This window comes from Carex rostrata, chromosome 23 (assembly GCF_964058835.1).
Source record: "Carex rostrata chromosome 23, lpCarRost1.2, whole genome shotgun sequence".
NCBI lineage: Eukaryota > Viridiplantae > Streptophyta > Magnoliopsida > Poales > Cyperaceae > Carex > Carex rostrata.
The window spans coordinates 8,579,691-8,603,897 of record NC_135940.1 but is presented as its reverse complement, the minus strand read 5'-3'; the positions used below and the strand labels follow the sequence as shown (position 1 = coordinate 8,603,897).

At 33.9% G+C, this 24,207-nt stretch overlaps 1 protein-coding gene across 1 annotated transcript; it reads left to right on the top strand.

Moving 5' to 3' along the window:
• The first annotated feature begins 14,218 nt into the window (after window positions 1–14,218).
• Window positions 14,219–16,933, top strand: LOC144575175 (auxin-responsive protein IAA14-like). The gene is made up of 5 exons (XM_078325294.1): window positions 14,219–14,704; window positions 15,609–15,829; window positions 15,987–16,050; window positions 16,143–16,204; window positions 16,510–16,933. Exons 1-5 carry the CDS (start codon window positions 14,442–14,444, stop codon window positions 16,545–16,547), a joined length of 648 nt encoding a protein of 215 aa, XP_078181420.1. The 5' UTR covers window positions 14,219–14,441; the 3' UTR covers window positions 16,548–16,933.
• The last annotated feature ends 7,274 nt before the right edge of the window (window positions 16,934–24,207 follow it).

The window sequence follows — 24,207 nt, the reverse complement described above, 5'->3', positions numbered from 1 at the left end:
TGCATAGCGCGGATTAGTTCATACTATAGATTAATATTTTTGTTTTTAAAGTATAAGCAATCAACATGAACCGTTGAACATGATCTCCATATAAAATATACTTGTAAATCAAATTTTACATTTTTATGATATTTTTTAGGAGTAAATTCATACTATAGATCAATATTTTTGTTTTTAAAATCTAAGCACTCAATATGAACCGTTCAACATGATTTTCATATGAAAATGTACTTGTAAATCAAATTTTACATTGGTACAATTTTTATGCTATTTTTTTTAAGATCAGTAAGACTTAGTTGCTACTATCCATAGTACCATAGTCACACTCAACAATATTTCTAATTTTAATTCAAACTGTTGAAGTTTTTTTCTTTAAAAACTTGGTAGTAGCTACAAAACTGTTGAAGTTGTATAAATATAGATTCGGACCATATATCAAAATATGAAACGAAATTTGTTCGGCCCCCACCATATATATGATGATTAGCTTTAAAATTCGTGCTAACCGGTAATGCGGAGTTTGAGATAGTTTAACGGTATTTGTATGCACTGCCTGTGATTAATTCTGTAATGATGTCGGTCGGGATGGCCCACACGATGACACGAGTGGGCTCCGGGTACTGTTGGTTTGTATCCTGCCCATTTCTGGACACAGACTTGGATTTAGATTACATTACATGTCCCTTTTTCTTCTTCAGTGCACACTGCAGCGAACACTACACTCCTACAGTAATGCAATTGGCATTTCATGATTACATTTACATACTTACTTGCTCTTCTTTTCTTTGCTAATGCTACCTCATCATAGTCATTAATTAGTTTTATACAAAAGATAGAGTGTTAGAATAGAAAGAGTGAAAGGAAGAAATATATAAATCATTAATGATGGGAGAATGGGCAAACAGAATAGCATGCACAGCGTATTTGGCAGTGAAAAATTTAAGTAGCACATGAAATGGAATAGTAAACTTTATATACAACATTTATGTGAAATAGCACATTAGTGCTCCGACAAATAGCAAATATATTACCTCTTCTCACTGCGAGATAGACAGATAGTACTGCACTACTGCTCTTCGAAAATAGTGCACAATCAAAGAGAAGATGTTCTTCAACAGTCTCTTCAATATATAAGCCTACTTATTTTTATTTTGTTAAATCATGTTATAATTATTTCTTGTAAAATAATTATAACAAATTTATGTTATGTTATGTTATGTTATGTTATGTTATGTTATAGTTTATCATAAAATATTCGCCTGCTGAATATCTTTTATGTGCTTATAAGTTATAACCAATGTTTTACAAAATAAATAAACAATTGTATTTTTATATAGACGAGTCTTCATTTTAAATAAATTGGTTGTGTATAAATTTTCAAAATATTTTTTAATATTTCAACATATGTTCTTAAATATAGAAGATTATAAATGTTAGATTATTTGATGAATAACAAATTTTTTTATCAAAAGGTATTATTTTTTATGTGTATAATGTTTATAAAAAATGAGGAGGGTTCAAATGCCTCCATGTTTTTGTGCCTCCATCATGCCTCCATCTCTCTCCATCATTTTCAAAGTTCAAACAGTCGATCCAAACCGCTCAACCTAACCTCCATACTAAAATATGTTTGAATACCAAATTTTATATTTTTAGGAATTTTTTTACTATTTTTTTAGATAGGTACAAAAATACTGTTTTTAGATGGTTCAGATTTACTGATTTTGTACCTATCTAAAAAAATAGTAAAAAAATTCCTAAAAATATAAAATTTGGTCTCCAAATATATTTTAGTATGAAGGTTAGGTTGAGCGGTTCGGATCGACTGTTTGAATTTTGAAAATGATAGAGAGAGATGGAAACATGATGGAGACACAAAAACATGGAGGCATTTGAACCCTCCTCATAAAAAATATATATCATATCGAATTTAAGCTAATCTGTTGTCCACTTAAAATAAATAAAACTATAATAAAAGAACTTGATAATGTCTGTTGGATATTGTAAGAGATTGGAGAGCAATCCAATCAATCAAACCGTCAAAGAATCTCTGCGCCCTTGTCGTTTATTCCAAGTTGATTCGTAGATGTGATTCTTTATGTGGATAAATAAAATATAATATTTTTATTCATTTATCCTAAAAACTTTGTTATATTTTTTTTTAAGAAAATTCAGAGACAGTTTTATTAAAACAGGGTAGCTGTTACATAAAATTAGACAACAAGTGTATATGAAAAACACAGCTAAACAAAACAAAACAATACACAAAAATACACAGGAGTATGTGTGTTTTGGTCACTTACTCTTTATTTATCCTAAAAACTTTGTTGTTGGCTGTTTTGGTTACTTACTCTTAATTTTATGTTGGACATAGAATTTTTTTTTTTTTTTTAGAAAAATTGTCGGTTGCATAACTTCAAGCATCAGCGTCACTAAAATGAGTTAAATTAGTAAAATTAAAAATAATTATTAAGTATTAGATAGGTATATATTTAATTTTACTTCTAAATTTTTGCACTGCTATAATTAATTTTTAATTAGTTTTAACGATCACGTTGGCAATTTAATTACTATGAAAGAGAGTGACAGAAATAGAAAAAGTTAGGAAATGATTTCTTAAAAAAAAAACTAGAAATTACAGTAAAAGTTGAATAAGAGGTGTCAGCGTTATTTTAAAAATAAAATAAATTACATTTTTGTTCTTAAAATTTATCACAAATATTACATAATTAGACGACTTAAAAAATTGTTTATTTTTAAGATTTGTACATAAATTATTTTGTTTATTTTTATAAGATAAATACAAGCACTAAGTGGGTAGAGAAATTCTGTAGATAATCAAACTAAACTGAATCAATTTAGTTTTCGAGAAACAGATAATTTATAACTCATGCGAGTCCAACTTTTTTTTTTATAAAGAAATACTAAAGTTAAATTTGGTTTAAAGGAATTTGGGACGCTCTTGTACTAAGTTTATATGAAATAATATATTTAACGAACTTTACATGGTTAAATGGATTAATGCTAAAAAATATTTAATATCTGTTTTTTACAGTGATTATTTGTTGTGTAATTTGTATTGTTGAAATCAGCATTTTCAATCTTATACCACGGTTCCGGCCATTTTTATTAATATCTCTTAAAAGAAATTAATTTTAAAAATAACCATGTGTACCATTTTTTTTTTCTGCTCTGACCGCCTGGGCTTCGGGTGGCCCAAAATTCCCCATGGAGCGCCTCCACTATAGGCGGCCCACATGCCAAGTGAGGCGCCCCATATGCTATGTGAAGCGCCCCAGAGACGGGCGCCTTGCTGCTTGCCTTCCTTCCGCTCCTGGCTTCATCGTTTAGCTAAGTCGTATAAATCCCCTTGCTCTCTCCTAGCAACCTTGCCTTAACCGATTGTGCGGGTTGGTTCTAATACCTATCCCTTCCTGTCTTTCCTCTTTCTTACTTCCGAGTTGGTGAGTCCGTATTGTGTTTTTTTTTTAATTTTTTTTTAATTATTTTCCAAATAGCAATGTATTAATGTACCCATTATTATGTCATGTAACTTATAATTTTTTTTTTAAAATGTAGTTTGTTAAAGAAAAAGATGTTAGTTTTTTAAATAGAAGTGTGGGTCGCAAATAAAAATTACGGTTTCAATATAATTTCTTAATATAGTGTACTGTTGCGATTTTAATTCTATTGTTGAACTTTAAGTGTATTGTTGAACTTTAATTGTATTATTAAACTGTGTTATAATGATGAAATTTAAAGTGCAAACAACATAATACTGTTACGTTACAAAATTTTAACAATTAAATTCTAAATGTTTTAAAAACAAGAATTGAAAATCGTGCCAACGAAATATAAATTTAAATCTTAAATTATGCTTCTCTAAATAAGTACGTCAAGTGTAAATCGAAACCGCGTCAAAAATTTGAGATTCTGACACTTTGTAGGCCCAGTGCGTCCGCACTAATGGTGAGTGCAGATGGCTGATCCGCACTGGCCCCTGTTTTCTTTAACTAGTTTTCTGAATTTCTTTTAGTGCGGATGGGTTGACCCGCACTGCGGGTGGGTGCGTACGCACTCATGAAATTTTCTGTGTCAATCTGAATTTTCTGAAAAATCTGCCAAGTGCTGAGTGCGGATGAGTGCGTCCGCACTACGGATGAGTGTGTTTGCACTCGGGGTGTTTTTAACCCTAAAACTCAAATCACTCATTCTCTCTCTTCCCACAGCCCATTCCCCATTTTTCTTGTGTATTCAGCCAAAGAGAGAGAGAGAGAGAGCACCAAGTCAATCTGAATCGCGCTAAAGCTCGGGAAATCGAAGGTGGAGCCAAGAAATTGGTCGTAGATCTCTCCTAGCCCTCCTATTCGGTATTCCTTTCTCTTTCTGTTTCTCTCGAAACCTCGAATTTTCTCAATTACTCGAGTTTTCGTTTTAAACCCGAGATTTATGTTCGAATTGCTTGTAGACTAGCTCCTTGAGCTTCTTTGATTGTTTATTTGCCGATTCTTTCCCGATTTCATATCGATTTCGGATATCGATTTCTAGTGTTTTGTGCCAAAATTGAAATTGGGCATAATCATGGATTGATTCGTTTAATCCAACCGATTAGACTTGTAATCGATAGGGTTACCTCTTGATCTTGAATTTTTAGAACAATTAACGGCTAATTTGAGGTTTTGACCAAATTAGGGTTAAACCAATCGGTAAATCGAATTGTTACGAGAACCAATGTTAAACCAACTATATGTGTAATATAGGTGTAGGCTCGGTTGAGCAAGACCTTGCGGGACATTTTGAGACGTCTGATCCATAAGTACGCGATACGCTCGTCGTAATCAAGTGCATAATTCTTGGACTTGTTTGATATTTCATTTTCAGGAATTAAATTGTTTATTCGTTTGTCATGTTGAATGTCTGATTGTTGCATCATTGAATTGCATAAATCATTTGCATAGCCCAATCAAATTAAACTCGAATTATGGTGAATGAAATGATTTGCATGCTTGTATGGTTGCCATTTGTGTCGATCTATTATGATCAGATTTTGATTTAAAGTCACCATGGACTATGTATGTGAGCGGATTTACGAAGTTGAGCTGTATAGCTGACTTGGATCCGACGAATTATGTCTGTGAGCGGATTTACGAAGTTGAGCTGTATAGCTAACTTGGATCCGACGAATTATGTGTGTGAGCGGATTTACGAAGTTGAGCTGTATAGCTGACTTGGATCCGATGAATTTGCAAAGTTGAGCTGTATAGCTGACTTTGAATCCTGGATCCTTCTAGCACTTTAGGTGAACGGCCCTCAGTTTTCCCAGTACCGGTTGGGACGAGGGGTGAGTATATTGATGTGTGGTTTGAAGTCGTGGGTGACATGTGTAATGTTTGTGGCTCGGTGGCATTCTCCTACGTGTTAATACGTTTGGACGGTCAATTGAATATTACGAACATTGGAATGATTCCAAAGAGGATTTTCTTTATATCACTTGAACCAGACCTTAGTAAACGGTTAAGCCAAGCGATTACAGATGGGTGTCAGATAAAGGGTCCAGCTCGGTGAAACGTCTGTAGGTGTCAGTAACCCTACAGACGAGGGTTTGATAAAGGGTCCAGCTCAAAAGAACATCTGTAGTTGTTATAAGCCCTAATGAGTCGAGTTAAGCCAAATATGTGTTGTGTTTGAAATTCATCTTGGAAATTCCGTTAATTGTGATTCATCTGGTTGAATTGTTGTCGAGCATATGCATTCTTTTATGTATGAATATATATCTGTTTGAATTGTTGTTGTATGGATTTCATTTCTGAATATGGAGCTTGATTGCAAGTCCAATAATCTAACTATGGCAAATTCGTACTGAGAATTTATTCTCACCCCCACCCTTTGGGTTACCTTACAGGTTCTGGTGTGTCCGATTCTGAGTAGGCACGCGAGTAGCAGGCCGTTGGTAGTTTACCTTATATGACCCTAGAGATATTTTGTTGTATAATTCTAGGTTTAGCCTTTTGGTTGGTATCCGGATGAGATACTTTGTTGTATTATACTCTGACCAGACTGTGTACTCTGATTATATTTAGAAACTTGTTTTATATTACTTATTATTTTGATTGAATTGTTAATTGCCTTGTAAGTATACACGGTATTGTATGCTTACGGCGGGGTACTGTTACGACCCATGACTGCGGGGTGTGACAAATACCAACATGAATATAAAATAAAAAAACATAATGCCAACATAATGCGCGCCAACATAATCAGAAATGTATAATACAACAGTCCTATAGTCAAAATACTACAGTCAGAACTATATCACAATAAACAAAAACTCTACACTCATCCTCGTCGTTTCCTTTCGGATGGAGACAACCTAGGAGCCGCTATGCCCTTGACATGCCTGTGCGGCTGCATGTGCCTCTGCAGACTCACATCTCCTAACGCCTCCTCTCCCAAATCCTCCTCATCGTCTCCCATATCCTCATCCTCCTCTCCCGTATACATGTGTTGCGTACTGATACGTCCAAAGGGTATGGTAAAAAGCTTCAATACAACGAGATATACCTTTTAAACCCTAAATACGCTTTTGGTTCAGATTGCAAGTATACAATCCTATCAAAGTAGTATATTGTCGGGTATCGATCCACAGGGAGTATTAATAAATACTTAGTTTAAACTTTACTAATTAATTTCAGAAAATAAAAGGAAAGTAAAGTGCAATAAAAGTAAATTGGGGGGGTTTTGTTCTAATTAATCCTAAGTTTGGGTTCAATACCCTAAAGAGAGAAATTAAAAACAATTAAAGTAAAGAAAGGAAAGAAAGATTGGTTTGCTTTCAAGTAAAGGAGATCTAGGGGTCTTTGGTCTACAATCTCTTGCTAACTCTATTTATTCGGTATTTGTTTGAATTCATGTATAATTTGACGAGATTTCTAACCTAATATGTTATTAAGGGTCACTTTCGTAAATTAATAACGTGCCTAGGTAATTCAGACTTCTCGATTAGGTCCCTCACCCTAGCTACCTAGACCATAAGCTCTTGTTAGTCTCTCATCTCCTCAAATATTGGTACTTCTCAATTAAGTTCATAATACCAATACCCAATTCGATTTGAGATGTCCTAATTAGGGGTTGACTTCACGGTTAGGTTCTTCACCAAGTCCCTAACCTTAATTTCTATAGTTCCGGCTTAGATTAAATTGGTTACAATCTTAATCTAAACCTAAAGTATTTGCATTCATAATTTAGTACTATCCTATTGTTCACAGTCAATTTTGGTTCTTTCGAATCCAAAACGGGATACTACAATTCAAGTACTAACTATGTAATTAACACAAATGATTAAATCACAGAAATTAACAATCAAATCCCATAAAACAATCATAATAAAAACAAATAACCGAATAAAATAGAATTAAACAAGTTCATGCATTGACTTAAACCCCTAGAGAGAGAACTACTCTCTCTTAGAGAGATCCATTACAAAAAGTTGGCAAAGTAAGAAGAAATGATTACACCCTTTATTGGATCCAAATCCTCAATCTTGCCGAATCTTGCTCAGGAAACCCTTCTTCTCCTTGCTTGGAAGCTTTCCTTACTTCAGAATTTATCGCTAAGTATTGTGTGTGTGGAGAGAGAGAATGAGATAATGGATGGATCGATCCTGAATGGGAATGAACCTCCTCTTTTATAGCCAAGGATCATGTCCAATTAAGAGCCTAGGAAGTGGAGTTAGTGGGTGCTATATTTGGATTGTTTCCCAGGATGCCTTGTCCATATTTGGTTGTCAAAACGCGTCTATGAAGCGCCAAAAAATAAAAACCGTGTTGAAACTGTGTAAATTTGACTTTCTGCGGGTCCAGTGCGGACGGCTGATCCGCACTGCGTATGGTCTCACCCGCACTGAGTCTAAGTTTCCTTATTTAACTTCTGCGAATTATTTGAGTGCAGATGGAACTGTGGATGGATGACCCGCACTGCGTGTGCATAATGCTTTTCTGAAGTTTCTGAAATCGGCCAAATATTGAGTGCGGTTGGGCTCATCCGCACTACGGGTGGAACTTCATCCGCACTAGGCTCGGGAAAATTTCCTGCGCAGCGCTTGAATGTTGGAAATGCGGCTAAGTACTCAGTGCGGCTGCACTGATTCGCAGTGCGTGTGGTTGATCCGCACTGAGGGGTATTTTCATCATTTTTCATCATTTCCTGCAATGAAAAGCCAAATAACCGTAGTAACTTGATTCCAGGTGTATTTTAATCACTTTATATTAAAAAATACAAGATATTTGAGGTTGTTTTATGATAAAATCTAGATCAAATGCGTATATAATTTATGCTTATCACGTACCTGTACTGGCTGCCCATTGATGAAATACAGCAGCTGACTCTGCATTGGCGGGCTGTGTACGCAGCTCCCATGGATCTTGCTCCCAGCTTGTAGCATACGTGGCAGGAGGCGGTGCGCCAAATAATGCAGAGACAAAGCCATCTGCAGTCTGAGATGAACTCCCACCAGCCTCAAAGTCGTGCTCCATCTCCACTCTATATCGTGGTCCGTGGGAGCCATACGCCTCTACATCTGTGTCGAACGGGGTCAGCTCATCCACGGTAAAACTGGGATTGGCATTCCAATGAGGTGCTCCATCCTAGATTTAAATAATGTTAGTTTTGCTACATACAAAGAACTCTGCAATAAATAATAAAAAGCGGTGACCGGCCGTGCCAAGCTCTACTGGAACTTCGTATTTATTTCTATAAGCATCCCATCCTTAGATATTCAACACCCAGTCGTGGAACGTCCAACCTGAGTCATCAACTGCATAATGGGAAGTTAACTGAGTTAGAACGAACAATTCAACAAAAATAAGAATATTGTGTGTGTCGTACTTTTAATATTAACTTGTAATTACCTGCAGGAGGTGGCGGCATATCGTGACCGTAGATGGCTCTGGTTGGTAGTCCGGATTTCGCGGTGCAGATTTTATCTCCCGCCAATTGATGTTCTCCCTAGCATAGCGCAGCATGCCAACGAGGCGGCCTTCAAAACTGCCTGTCTCCACGATTGGTGCAGTGTGCTCGAGCATCTGGCATCCTATATATCGCCAAGCATCCTTCGCGATGCACACCAAGCTATGTCCAACTCCTCTCACAGCAGTCAACAGCTCCACACAATATGATTATAATTATTTAATTAATAGAGTGAGTCTATGGTACTATGCATATCACGGGTTGGTCCGTGCTACAGCTCGATATTCGAGTTTTCAAAATTCTAATGGTCGATCCAAACTGTTCATATTGTTCTCCATATTAATATGTGTTTGGAGACCAATTTTTACATTTTTTGAAATTTGTTTACTACTTTTTTAGATTTATTGAAAATCACTATTTTTGCATGGTCCACAATTTTGATATACATGCAATTCTTTAAAATTTTAAACCGCACAAAATATTTGCAGTCCTAAATTTTAAAATTAAAAAAAATTAGATATACATGCAATTTACTTACAATAAAAAAATATATATGTCATTTTTAAACAAATATTGATATACTTCAAAATAATTAGTTTTACTTCAAATTATTTTGTATTGATATATACATGTTTTTCATGAACTATCACAAAAATAATTTTCAAAAAATAAATATGCATATTTTTAAATCATAAACCCAAAAACTAAATTCCTAAACAGTTCAACCATTTGAACCATAAATTCTAACCCTAAATTGAACCGTAAACCCTAAATTTTTAAGTAATTCACAATTCACAAACATAAACCCTAAATTTAACTATAAATCCTAAATTTTAAAAAAAATCACAATTCACAACTATAAACCCTAAATTGAACCATATGACATTCAAGCAATTTTACCATAAATCATAATCCTAAATTCGAGCAATTGAACCAATTCAAGCAATTCAAACTTCCAATTCAAGCAATCAAGCAATTCAACCATCTAATTCAAGCATCCAATTCAAGCATGTCATTGCCACAATTCAAGCATCCAATTCAAGTTTGTCATTCCCACAATTCCCACAATTTAATAGCATTTATAAATAACCCGCAATTCTCACAATTCGTAAAATTTGACCAATTCAACCAATTCGACCAATTCAACTAATTACTCACATTTAACCCTAAACATCGAATCGAACCAAACCGAATCACATTACACCATTTAATCACATTTAACCCAAACCCTAAACCCTAATCGAATTAAAAAAAAGAGAACTCAGTTGGTCGATCGAGAGAGAAGTGAATCGAGGCGCGAGGCAGTGACGAGCGTGGTGCGAGGCAGAGAGGCGTCGGCTGGCAGGGCTTCCTTCTTCTTCTTTTTCACTTTTTTTACAGTTTGGATGAAGGCAGAGGAGGGGGAAGAAGGAGGGCTCACGGGTTTATGAAGATGGGTAGTGGGGCGCCCGTCCCTAGGGCGCTTCACTCACCATTTAGGCCGCCACAACCCGGGGCGCCTCACTTGCCATATGGGCCACCACAACCCGGGGTGCTTCATATATTGTATGGGCTGCCCGTCCGGCTGGCGCCTCACAGGAATTTTGGGCCGCCCGAAGTCCAGGCGGTCAGGGCAGAAATAAAAAAAAATGGTGCACAGGGTTATTTTTAAAATTAATTTTTTTTAAGGGATATTAATAAATATGGCCGCCACGGTTCAAACGATTGATAGCCCCATGGAGCAATTTGGTAAAAAAATGTTTTAACTTTGCCATGTTTTCTATACTTTCTTTTTTAATTTATTATGTAGTGTTGAACTATAAAATTTGAGATATTGTAATATTAAATAATTTAAATGATATTGCCTTCCAAAAATAAAATTAAAATACTATTGAATTAATAAACTACATTGTAATGTTCGAACTTCGAGTCACTAGATGCATTAAATATCGTTATTTTTAGAAACATGATATAGATCATGTTTATAACTTAAATTTATTTTACAAGATTATTAAAATAAATAATTGTTAATCCTTCTAAATATGTTAATATGTACATTAACAAACAAAATTGATACATACATCCATAGTGACAAACGAAGGGCCTGTTCGGCGCACCATCGGGAATGGGCATGTGCATAGGATTTGAACTGGTTTTTACTGTTTCTGTTGGGAAAAAAAATTCAGTTGAACTGAATTTTTATTTTCCCACAGAAACAGTAAAAACGCCGAACAGGCCCGAATAGTTCGGGTTCAGTTAGAAGGAGTAAAAAAATTCATGATTCAGGAATATTTCGGGTATAATTCGGTACCACAATGAAGCCAAAAAAAAAAAAAGTCCCCCAATTTTTTTTTTAAAAAACATGTTTTTTTTTGCATTTTATTCGCAAATAATTCGTTACTCGCGTTTTATTTGATGTTTGGTTCGAAAACGTCAAAAATTATTCATAAATTTATGGCGAGTTGTTTCACTACGCATATATCAAGTCATTCAACTCATCTTTCCGGATTAAATTTTAATTATTTATTTTGAGACAGACTTGTTTGAAGAATCAATTTTGGGGACAGTGAAACCTCCGTATTAATCATGTTTGTTAATTCGTTGTCTAAATATTGGAACTTGGAAGCTTTCAGCTGGAGCTCGGAAAAGAGGTCAAAATATGTTTTGTACTTAGTAGGCCCAGTTCAATTGCTCAATCCTGTCCGACCCAATTCAGTAATGATTAAAATCCTCTCCATTTTAAAGCAAAAAAGAGAGAAGATGGGATTTATTGACCATACATCAATATAATAACAACAACAATAATAAATCATTTGTAAGTTTAAAATTATGATACATACTAAAGTGTGGCCAGTATAACATCGGTGTCATTTCAACCTATATAAGTATAACACCAACTCCAAAATCTATTAAATTGAGTTCAAACGGTGAATTCAAACCATTCAAACCGATTTACTTCATTAGTTGTGTGTTTACATCAAAATTTATAATTTTTTGAATTTATTTAGTATCAAACCAAGCGGTCAAATGTGTGAATTTTTAAGTTAATTTTAATACATTCATTTTTCAACATTTTTACTGCTTGATTTGATACTAAAATAACTCAAAAAAAAAAATTGTATCTAAATGCATCATTCATAAAGTAAATCGGTTTGAACGGCTTGAAGTAGTTGTTTGAAGTCTATTCAATTGATTTTGAAGTTAGTATCATATGACACTGATGTTACACTAGCCGGACTCTACTATATTTATATAATGCACATGCATTGATTAAATTTGATGCTAATTTTTCTTTTATTAAACAACTTAAAACTAATCAAGATTTGTATTTTAATAATATTGAGTAGGATATTGGTAAAATTACTCAAAAATTTGATACATAATTAATTTATATGATGCACATGAGCAATGATGAACGGCTCAATGCTTATAAAGATCTACATTTAATAATATTTGATGAAATTACATAGAACTTTGATACATAATTAATTTATAAACTGAACAACATATTATCCAATATAATGAAATGCATCTACTGTTATTCCGATCCCAACCGTTTAAACTTTTTTATGTACGAATTTTAACAAAATAAGTTTATTAAAACCAACAATTGAAATCGAAATAACAGATTCGTGTTATTCCTTAAGAATAACATCAGATTTATTTCTTCCATATACTGCCCAGTTTGCGAAATGCCAGTAATGACATTCAGCTTACTGTACAAATAATAAAAAAAAAACAAATAATATATCTTCCACTCGTGTCATTAAAATAATATATATATCAATTGTAGGCTTGCAGCAAGTTTTGAATTGCAATTTGGCAATAAGAGGATGTCTTGTAGCGTCAACTTGAGAGGAAAAATTTGTACTCCAGCATCCACAAACCAGCGACAGAAATTTTGTCGGGTGAAATAATTCTTGGACGTTGCTTTGTTTGGTTCTTGTGTGACTCTGGTCGTGTAGTAGTTTCATGCAGCAGCCTATGCAGACGTGTAAGTGTAACTGATTATTGCTTCCTTTTTACAAAGCGGTGACAGAAACTTTTAATAATTTTTTTTTTTTGAGGATAAGCCCTTAGGCACTTCTTACAAATATAGCATGGTCTAGCCCGCCGCAGAGAATCTGACTTTAAACCAGCAGTTGCTTTAATTATTACATAGCAGTGTACTGTGTACCACCCACCACACTTGACACTTTACTCCAGATATTGAATGATATTTTCCATCTGCATCCCTCTCTTTAAGGTTAAGGATGTACATAACCATACTGACTGTCTAGTGTCTATATATCACATATGCAAATATGCAATGCATGTATGGTATTGGTTTGGGGTAAATTTGTCAGCCTTTAGAAAAAGTAACAGACATTTTTCATATTCTGTCATCTGTCGCATTAGTTTCCTCTCTTTTCTCTTTTTATTTTTTTATTTGAAATCCGCAGGTAAATATAAACTTATAAAGTGCTTTCTCAGGCCTACGAGCCGTGGATATTGTTTTGAAAAAACCTGTCCGATTCAGATTCGGACTGTGAAATCCCCATGATCGGACCAGACCAAAAAAGATAGGTCGGACCATCTGAACCGGACTGCTTAAAACTGTGGACCAGGGATCATTGGATCGAACCCAATCAGACCGTTTTCAAAACACTAAGATGTATCAAAAAATAAACAAGTGCTTTGTCGCTCTTTCACTTCCAATTTTATTTCTTAAATGAGTGATGTTATGATAATATGTACATATTGATCTGTGTTATCTGTTATAAATCTATATTTTTATTTTTAAAGTTTAAACAATTAATTCCAATGGTACTCTGTACATAATTTTTATATAAAAATATACTTAGAAATCAAATTGTACACTTTCTAAAAACTTTTTACTATCTCTTTGTATATGTAGAAATCACAATTAATTGATTTTCTACTTATTTTAAAAAATAGTAACTTTTATTAAATATATAAAATTTGATATGTAAATATATTTTTATGAAAATTACATTGAATAGTTTATATTGATTATTTGAGCTTTAAAAAAAAATACAAGTTCTTAGTAGAAGCTTCTATTTGAGTTTTGAAAATGAAAATATACATCCTCATAATAGGATGGATTTAGCATAAAAAATGCCATACTTTGTAAATCCGAATACAATATTACATTTTTTTTTCTGAATTGAAAATATAAGATTAATAACTTTGGAAATGGACCTTTTGAGAACGAAAGAGCAGATTCTTACAAAAATTTATAGCATCTGTAGAAAGTAATATTTTGAGAAAATTACAAGGACATGGATGAAAAAGTGCTACTCTTTTAAACAAGATAAGAGTGCTTTATAGCGGAGTCACTTCCTAATAATACATCCCACTCATCCCCACAAAAGAGAAAAATAAAGCTCTTGCAACAGACAGCCACACACCCACAGAGAAAGAGAGAAAGAGAGAAGAGACAGAGAGAAAGCTAGAAGAAAAAGAGAGACAGAGACAGAGAAAAAGAGGAGGAGAGAATGGGGAGCGAGAGAGCAGCAACTGACCTGGGACTGGAGGAGACGATGCTTTGCCTAGGCTTACCGGGCGGTGTTAAGACCTCCGCCTCAGGCAAGAGGGGTTTCCCTGAGACTGAGGTAACTGAGTCGCCGATTGACCTCAAGCTCAAGCTCCAGACTTCTGTGGGCCTCACAACACCGGCCAATCAGGCCGCTGAGAAGTCAAAGCGGGGCCCATCGGAGAAATCCAGCGCCGAGACTTCTGTCAGGCCTCCTGCTTCAAAGTATGATTCTTTTTTTTTCTTCTCCTTTTTAATCTTTTGTATAGATGTGTAGTCATAGTTTCTTGAGTTGAAATTTAAAAAGAAGGCAACTGGTTCTCTAAGTACCGAGTGGAAATTTTTTATTGGGCTTTCGTTGGTATAACGTATCATAATTCTAAGTTAAGTGCTTAGTAAAATACCACATGCAAAAATGGAGAGAAGCTCAAGAGGAAAATACTTCTCTTTCTTAAGTTTCTCTTTTTGCTTAGTAGCCCTGTTGTGTCTTATATATAATTTTGCGATTTTGCTCCTGCTTCTCTGCATCTGGGGTTTCTGTGATTTTGAGTAACAGTTCTTTGTTAGATTTTTTTATGGTCTCAGAAAGGAGCCTAACAAAGAATTTAAAAAGAGAATATGGGAAGCAAAATACATGTTTTGTTACCAGTGTATATTTGACACAGACAGGTACCAGTACATGCTTGAATGTTACTACTTGCTTGAAGTTAACTTTTTTTCTCCCCTTTTTGATATGGCCCCGTGTCAGATGCTGATTTTGCTTGGTACCTATTTAGGTAACTTTTGGCTTTACCAACGAGTATTATGCCTCTTGTTCAGGCGTTCAGCCATATTACTGTATGAGAATATATTCTTATGAAAAATAGGGAGTTACAACCACAACAAGCAAGGGCAATAAATGGTGGGTTTAAAAGACAAAATATTCTTGTCCCCCTGTTAAAAATAGGTATGTTAACTTTCAAAATTTCAACACTAGATTCACAGAAGTTTGAAAAGGTTAAGGGCCTATTCGTAAACTTGTTTTCTAGTTTCTTGTGAAGTTTCTTCAACCTCTATCAATGGATGTACTATACCAGACACTGGCCTTGTACCTGTGCAGCTAATCATGATTCTGTCACTATTTTATCAGAGCACAAGTGGTAGGCTGGCCACCAGTAAGGTCGTACCGGAAAAATATACTGACGAGCAATTCTGAAAAAGAGAAGGGGGAAAATGAAAAAGGCGGCGTGGCCTTTGTTAAAGTCAGCATGGATGGTGCACCATACCTACGCAAGGTCGATCTAAAGATGTACAGAGGCTACAAAGAACTCAAAAATGCTTTATGCAAGATGTTTGGCTCCTTTGGTACAGGTACGACTATTTGAATCTACAAAACTTTTAAGAACTGCTACTGGTACAGCGTCTAGTATCAAGACAAACTCTAATTGGAGGATTGCATTTGGGAATACAGTGATTAAAGAATATTGTTTTATCTCTTTGGTTAATGCTTCTATTTTCTAATTTGCAGAATTCAATCTTACTTATGAAGATAAAGACGGGGATTGGATGCTTGTTGGTGATCTCCCTTTTGAGTATGTACCTGTACCATTTACCAATGATGTTTTTTTCATTTTTCATTTATTGACTTGTTACTAATGACTAATCTCTGTGTATCCCTTTTTAGAATGTTTGTTGAGTCCTGCAAACGCCTTCGTGTAATGAAAGGATCAGATGCCATGGAACTTGGTAAGTATCTAATCCAGTTGTATAAATTGCATGTGTTCCATAAAATGTTGAAACGTCGCATAATACTCATATGAGCACAAGAATATCTCAAACATCTTACTAAAAGATGACAATAACTTCCGAATGAGATACCGAACCACGCTTATGTCTCCCTTGTATCTGTGAAGAAATTGATGAGAAAAGAAGTAGTTGGTCCATCGTTTTTGTTCTACAGGGGCATTCTTGGCATTTCTATAGTCTATCTTTTATTTATGGCTTATATTTTGCTTAAAGCCAATTAATTCATTGTTTGTTTTTATTTGTAGCACCTAAAGGGGGAGATAAATGCAGCAAAGCAGGCTGAAATTGCGAAATAACAAGCCTTCTCACCTCTTGTATCATAAACCAAATAGACACGACTACTTTAATCAAGCTTTTGCCATTTTCTTTTTTAATTCTTTTTTCCCAACTTTTTGACTCTTAGTTTATATGAGAGAAATTTGTTTGCCTGTGTAATGAACTTCTCTAAAATCCTTTCGGTAGAATCCCAGTACAATTGTTCTCACTGGATTTTTTGGACATCATCATGGATTCATGGGGGACCATTTTAAAAATTGTATGTGGAATTCTACCGAAGGGATTTTATATGTGGAAATGATGTGTACTACTTAATTATGTGTAATGGTGGTGTATGTGAATTGTTTATTGAGTAGTAGGGTTCCAAATGTTAATATAAAATAGTATTTGCCATGCTGGTACTGTACTACTGTCTGTGGTTGATTGGATGATTGATGATTCCCATCATTTGGTCTATGAAATAAGTAAAGTGGCTTTGATACCACTGTATAATTGAAGTGCCAGCGAGACATGGAAGCAGACCATGTGCACATTATCATGCTATCATATTTTAATATAGTGCGCGTATCTAATTTTCTAGATCTGCTACCCTCATTTATTCATAATATATAGCTTTTCATGGCGGGATAAATGTTTTTTGCTTTTGAGCTATGTTACTATAAAAAAAATGAACAAATACCGATGTCCAGGATAAATGATGACTTGAAAGGAATTCACCGTCAAATCTGTGGATTAGATTAATTTTCATATAACAGCAGGTTTTACAGGAAGCATTATGCCATATGAACAAATCTTAGGGGTTTATTTTTTTTATAAAATGTAACTTAAAAAAAAAAAAAGCACCTAACTAGCCCGGCCATTTTTATTAATATCCAAAAAATAAAACATAATTTTAAAAATAACCATCAGTTCTATTTTTTATCAAAAATAACCTAACTGCCATGCCCACGGGCGGCCCAGAATATTAGCAAACCGCCAGAACTACAGGCGGTCTCCCTGGGGACCAAACCGCCCCCCCTCCCCCCCCCCCACGGGCGGTCTCCTTTTTTTTTTTTTTTTTAGAAATATGAGTATTTTAATTTAAATAATTTTGTGAAGAAAAAGTTTTCTTGTTTAGAATGTATGCCAAAAAAATAAGACATTTGATAAATTTATGAAGTGATGTCGTAACTCTTTATAACTTTGATTTTATTTGTCAGTTAGATATCACAAGTCTAAATATAATACTAATGAAGGACTTGGCATTTATTCAAAAATTTTCAAGCTCTGATAGTTTGTTGATCTTTTTCTCTTTTTCCAGTTTTTATAATATATGTATAATATATACATATATACATATACACATATACACATATACATATATTTATTAATATGGAGAACAAGATGAACGGTTCAGATCGACTTTTTGAATTTTGAAATTTCAAATTTGAACCGTGTGTATTTTGGCCCATATGCTACCGAAAGCACATTAGCCTATCTCTATATAATATATGTATATGTATATATTTATATATACATATATACATATATACATATATTATAAAAAAGAGGAGGGTTCAAATGCACCCAAATGCACCCTATCATTTTTCTCCGTTTTCAAAATCCGAATAGTCAATCCGAACCGTTAGATGCGATCTATATATTAAGATGTGCTTGGAGACCAAATTTTACATTTTTTGGAATTTTTTTACTATTTATTAAGCCACTTTGAAAATCACTGATTTTACATTTTATGGACCATTGGATCAGCGATTTTTCAAAGTGACTTAATAAATAGTAAAAAAATTCCAAAAAATATAAAATTTGGTCTCCAAGCACATTTTAATATATAGATCGCATCTAACGGTTCGGATTGACTATTCGGATTTTGAAAACAGAGAAAAAGGATAGGGTGCATTTGGGTGCACAAAAATTTGTGTGCATTTGAACCCTCCTCTATAAAAAAAAATGAGTTTATATAAAAAAAAATTGTATATATGTATATGTGTATATGTATATGTATATGTATGTATGTAGGTATGTATGTATGTATGTATGTATGTATGTATGTATGTATGTATGTATGTATGTATGTATGTATGTATGTATGTATGTATGTATGTATGTATGTATGTATGTATGTATGTATGTATGTATATGTGTATATGTGTATATGTGTATATGTGTATATGTGTATATGTCTATATGTATATATGTACATATTATACATATATTATAAAAACCGGAAAAAGAGAAAAAAATCAACAAGCTGTCAGAGCTTGGAAATTTTTGAATAAAGGCCAAGTCCTTCATTAGTGTTATATTTAGACTTGTGATATCTAACTGACAAATAAAATCAAAGTTATAAAGAGTTACGACATCATTTCATAAATTTATCAAATGTCTTATTTTTTTGGCATACACTCTAAACAAGAAAACTTTTTCTTCACAAAATTATTTAAATCAAAATATTCAGATCTCTAAAAAAAAAAAAAAAAAGAGGAGACCGCCCGTGGGGGGGCGGTTTGGTCCCCAGGGAGACCGTCCGTAGTTCTGGCGGTTTGCTAATATTTTGAATACTAGCCGTAACTAGCCGTAACTAGCCCGTGGACCTGGAGGTTGGGTTATTTTTGAAAAAAAAAACAGAACTGATGGTTATTTTTAAAATTAAGTTTTATTTTTTTGGTATTAATAAAAACGGCCGTAACTAGCCCCATAACATTCTTCTATTTTTTTTCCCTCCAATCATTAACTACTTAAATAACTACTAACTATCTAGGAGAACCACTTACTATTTGGGAACCGCCTAATATTTGAAAGATTTTACAACTGGCGCGCGCAAGTATTCATATATAATGCATCTAGTATTCATACCTAAGATATCAAGTATTTTTTTTTTAAAATGAACACATTACTCACACATCTTGTACACGTTTTTAGATGTGATTTTTTTTCATCCATTCAATCTAATTAATATTTTAGACGATCTATAACGAATTTTGCAAATCTAAAATCATGAACGTATTTTTACAAAATTTTATCTTTCAAATGAGACCCATGATGACATATTTTATAATTGTCCGTTGCACAAGTATTCATATCTCGCAACCCAAGTACTCATATCTCATCGAGAAAGTATTCATCCTTGTTATGCAAGTGTAAATATAAAAACTGAACACATCACTCATCCATCTTTTAAACGTTTTTAGAGGTGATTTTTTTTCTCCGTTCAATCTAACCAATATTTATGACAATCTGTGTGAAATTTTGCAAATCTAAAACCATGAATGTTTTTTTACACAATTTTGTCTTTCAAATTAGATCCATGATAACATACTTTCGAGTTGTTCGTTGCACAAATATTCATACCTCATCGAGAAAGTATTCATCATCATCGTGCAAGTGTAAATATAAAAACTGGACACATTACTCATCCATCTTTTACACGTTTTTATAAGTGTTTTTTTTTCTCCGTTCAATCTAACCAATATTTCTGACGATCTGTGAGGAATTTTGCAAATCTAAAACCACGAATATTTTCTATACAGTTTTATTTTTCAAATGAGATCCATGATGACATACTTTCGAGTTGTCCGTTGCACAAGTATTCATATCTTGTAATGCAAGTATTCATTCATACACGTTAAAGTATTCATATTTAAGACATCAAGTATTCATTTGTATACCTCTATTTTTTTTTCAAAATTTGTTTTTATGTCATTTCTTAGTACTTAGTATGCACTGGCATAATTCACCATTAATGAAACTTTGTTCTTTGTAAATAACTCGCTACTTCAAGAGGAAGATGAACATAGACATAAAATGAATTAATTGCATCTACGGAGACAAAATTAGTTGAACTCGATCCATTTAACACTTATTTTGAGGAGGGTGTGGCGATATCTCGGTTGGGCAAAAGCTTATTACAATATTGCCATTATAACTCCTAAAGAAACATATCGCCATGATAAGTCCTACAAAGGAAATAATATTAATAATGATGTTAATATTGGTAATATTATTTTGCAAAGAACATCCGTAGCTAGAATTAAAAAGGATGAGATAGAGCTTAGTAGCTTACCTTATCCATGTCTAAATAATGTAACATAGAGGAGAAGGATTAATAATACATTATTATATTAGGGCCGAAATCTCTAATATATACACGGGCCGAACTTAACTTACCCATGTCCCCAACCAATCCATTTTAGGGCCCAAACCTCTAATAATTTACTAATTGCAACTAATTCCATTCACAAGGCTTTTTGCCTTTTTCAGTTACAGAGTAATTAAATGCATTTGCAAGTTTATAGCCACAGAAGCATAGAGTTATCAGCAAGACTTGAAATATTTACTTGCCAAGAATTGTCAGCAAGATACCTTATTGACTGTCGAATATTTAGATACCATTCATTATTTTGTATCCGCATACCGCATGGTGTGATACGAAGTTACGAAATTGACACAGCAATTGGCTCAGTCAGTATTGTGAAATATACATTTCTATTTGCTAACTAAATTATATGAATAAAATGTGAAGAAGTGAGACAAAATTAGGGAAAATTACATAATGATGATAATTAATTGTATAGCATAAATATATAGCTTCCTTTTTATTTTTGTCATATTCTAAGAATTACAAGCATCATCCATGGTATGATATTTTTTTTCACTAACAAGAGCAAAGCTAGGGTCTGATGTGCTCACAGCCTCCAAAAGTATATCGAATTAATGTCAAACGCTGAATTCAAACTGTTGAAATCCATGTACTTCATGAGTGATGTACGTACATGTAAAATTTTGAAAATTTTGAGTTTATTTGCTATACGGTCAAGCGGTCAAAGAAATGAACATTTTATAAATTAATTCATAAGTTGTTTTATATATTCAATTTTTGTTAATTCTTTGACTGCTTAACCTTGTAGCAAATAAACTCAAAACTTTTAAAACTTTGCATGTATATGCATCACTCATGAAGTACATGGATTTCAACGGTTTGAATTTGACGTTTGACGTCGATCCGATGAACTTTTGGAGTTGTGCTCACCAAACTCTCTTGGTGAGCACATCACACCCTAGCTTTACTCCACTAACAATAGGAAGAAAGTCCAAGCCATGGATTGGATTTTTTTAGTGGAATTATCCTTATTTAGACCTTTGATTCTAAATGTTTTTTGAATTTTTTTGAAAGAAATTCCAAAAGTTGAAAATTAAGAATAAATCAGAAGTAATATTCCTTAATAAAGAAAGTTCTGTACTCTTTCATGTTGTAATTGAAAAAAAAATTATGGATTGACAAAACAGAGTAATTTGATAAACTAACCAGAAAACAGGTTCTTGATAGCTTAGACGACAATGGATGTGAGAAAAAGGCAAAAAAATACTAGAGATTTTATTGGAAGAGAGAGAAAGAGATGGAAGCAGAGGTGAGGTCCGTGTGGAATTGAGAGAGGAGTTAGGATGGACGAAGGCACGGCCAACAAAATAAATCTTGGGTTGTCAAAAGAAAAACTTTAGTTAGGCTGTCAAATTGAAACATTTAGTCGGGTTACAGAATGCAGAGTAGGTGGAATTTAAGTTCTAAGATATATGTGGGTCTAAGCCTGATTTTCGAATTCAGCAATATGTAACTGTCTACTTAATTATGTTCCAATATAGCTCCGTCCTCATTATTGATAAGCCGAAATTGTATCTATTGAAACCTAAGGTTTGTTATGTAAATTAAGCCAAGTTTTGATTAAATTAGGTTTGATTAGGTTAGAAATGTCCAAAAGTTCAAGTTACTACCCTAGTTATGTTTGTTCTATAGGTAATCAAGTGTTTGGAGCTTAACGAAGCAAAACGGATGAGTTAGCACGAAGATTGGAGCTTCTGCCAACATGCATTGCGGCCCGGAATGGATCCTTTGCGGCCCGCAACCAAGCAAGCCAGAACCAAGCAAGTCAGAGCATTTCTGCACCTTTATTGCGGTCCGCAAGGACTCTTATTGCGGTCCACAAGGACCTTTATTGCGGCCCGCAAGGATTCTTATTACGGTCCGCAAGAACTGCTTCCAGACAGCATTTTTCGAACCTTTATTACGGTCCGCAGGACCTTTATTGCGGACCGCAATGACTCTTCAGTTTTTTTCCCTGCGCAGTCTGTTAACTTCCTCCATGCACTGCGGCCCGCAATGAATGTATTGCGGCCCGCAATTAGGTCTGTTTAGAGCCCGAATTTGCTATTTTTGGTTGGTTATTTCTAGGTTTTTGAGTTGGGTATAAATAGGGACCTGTAGAACAGATTGAGTACGTTTTTTAGGCAGAATTTCTAGGGTTTCAACAAGGAAAAACAAAGGGAAAGCAAGAAGAGAGAAGAATGAAGAAGAGATCATTGATCAATCGATTTTATTATTTTCTTTCCTTTGGAACTCTTTTATTCTTTTGATTTGATTTGTATCTTAGCCATGGCTGGTTAAGGACTTTTCTAGGGTTGATTAGGGTTGTACTTGAAACTTTTGTTATGATTTAGTTGGTTTTATTTTATATATTCTTGTTCTTTGTTATGATCTATTCTTTATTTTAATTGATTGTGAAGACTTAATCGAAATTGCATGAAACCCTAGGATTTGGTATTTACAATTGAGAAATTGAATATTAGGTCCAGACCATAAGGAATAGGATATTTGATAGGCTAAGTACCGGGAGGTGACGCTTGTCTTATACGGGCTTTACCCAATAGTTTAGAAAATTGTGCCAAGTACCGAGAGGTGAAAGATAGTTTTCTAGATCAATTGGGACAGTAAGAACTTAATGACTTTAGATTAGGGTAGCCAAGTACCGAGAGGTGACGTTTATTCTAATTTAAAGATGGTATTAATATAGAGATATCCCTTTGTACCTACAACACCCAACTGTGCCTTCATAACTAAAAGAACAAATTTAATAAACCAATTAGTTGTAACACTAGTGGATAGGAACCCTAAGAAACCCTAATTTCTTATTCTTGTTAAAAACCTAATTTTGCTTTAAAGACTTTAGTTTAATTCATTTTAATCGAAACCAAACCACTTGAACAAACACAAAACCTTTTTATTTCGCTTTTACTAAATTAAATTGTTAGGTTAGAGTTAATATTCCAACTTGTCCCTGTGGAGACGATCCCTAAGTACTACTTGACAAGGTTGTACACTTGCAACCGAATTGAGTATCAACTAGGATTTATTACTTGTATTGTAATAAAATCTATATCAATTACACATCATGTCACATCACACAAACTGATCAGGTCATGTTACGTGTTTAATTATTTCAATATTATTTGTTATTTAATTTATTTTATAATATTTTTTAATTTAGTGTCTTTTTATATTTTTTTATGAATTTACTTGAAAGTTGAAAAAGAAATTATGTGACCAGTCTTGTCACATTTGATCATGTCGTGTATGGTCATGGTGTGATCATTCGCGCGATATGATCACTTTCCACCAGGGGCGGAACTAGAATATTGAGATGACGGGGGCTAGAAAACAAATCGTAGTGTAATTTTATTTTATACAGGGGGTTAAAAATATTAATACATATAAAAATTATAAAATTCAATGGACAAAATTATAAATTTTCAATAGATGGGGTAGCTAAGCCTCCTTTTGAAACCATTACCTTCCGCCCCTGCTTTCCACTATTTTAGTAAAATTACATCACTTGAAA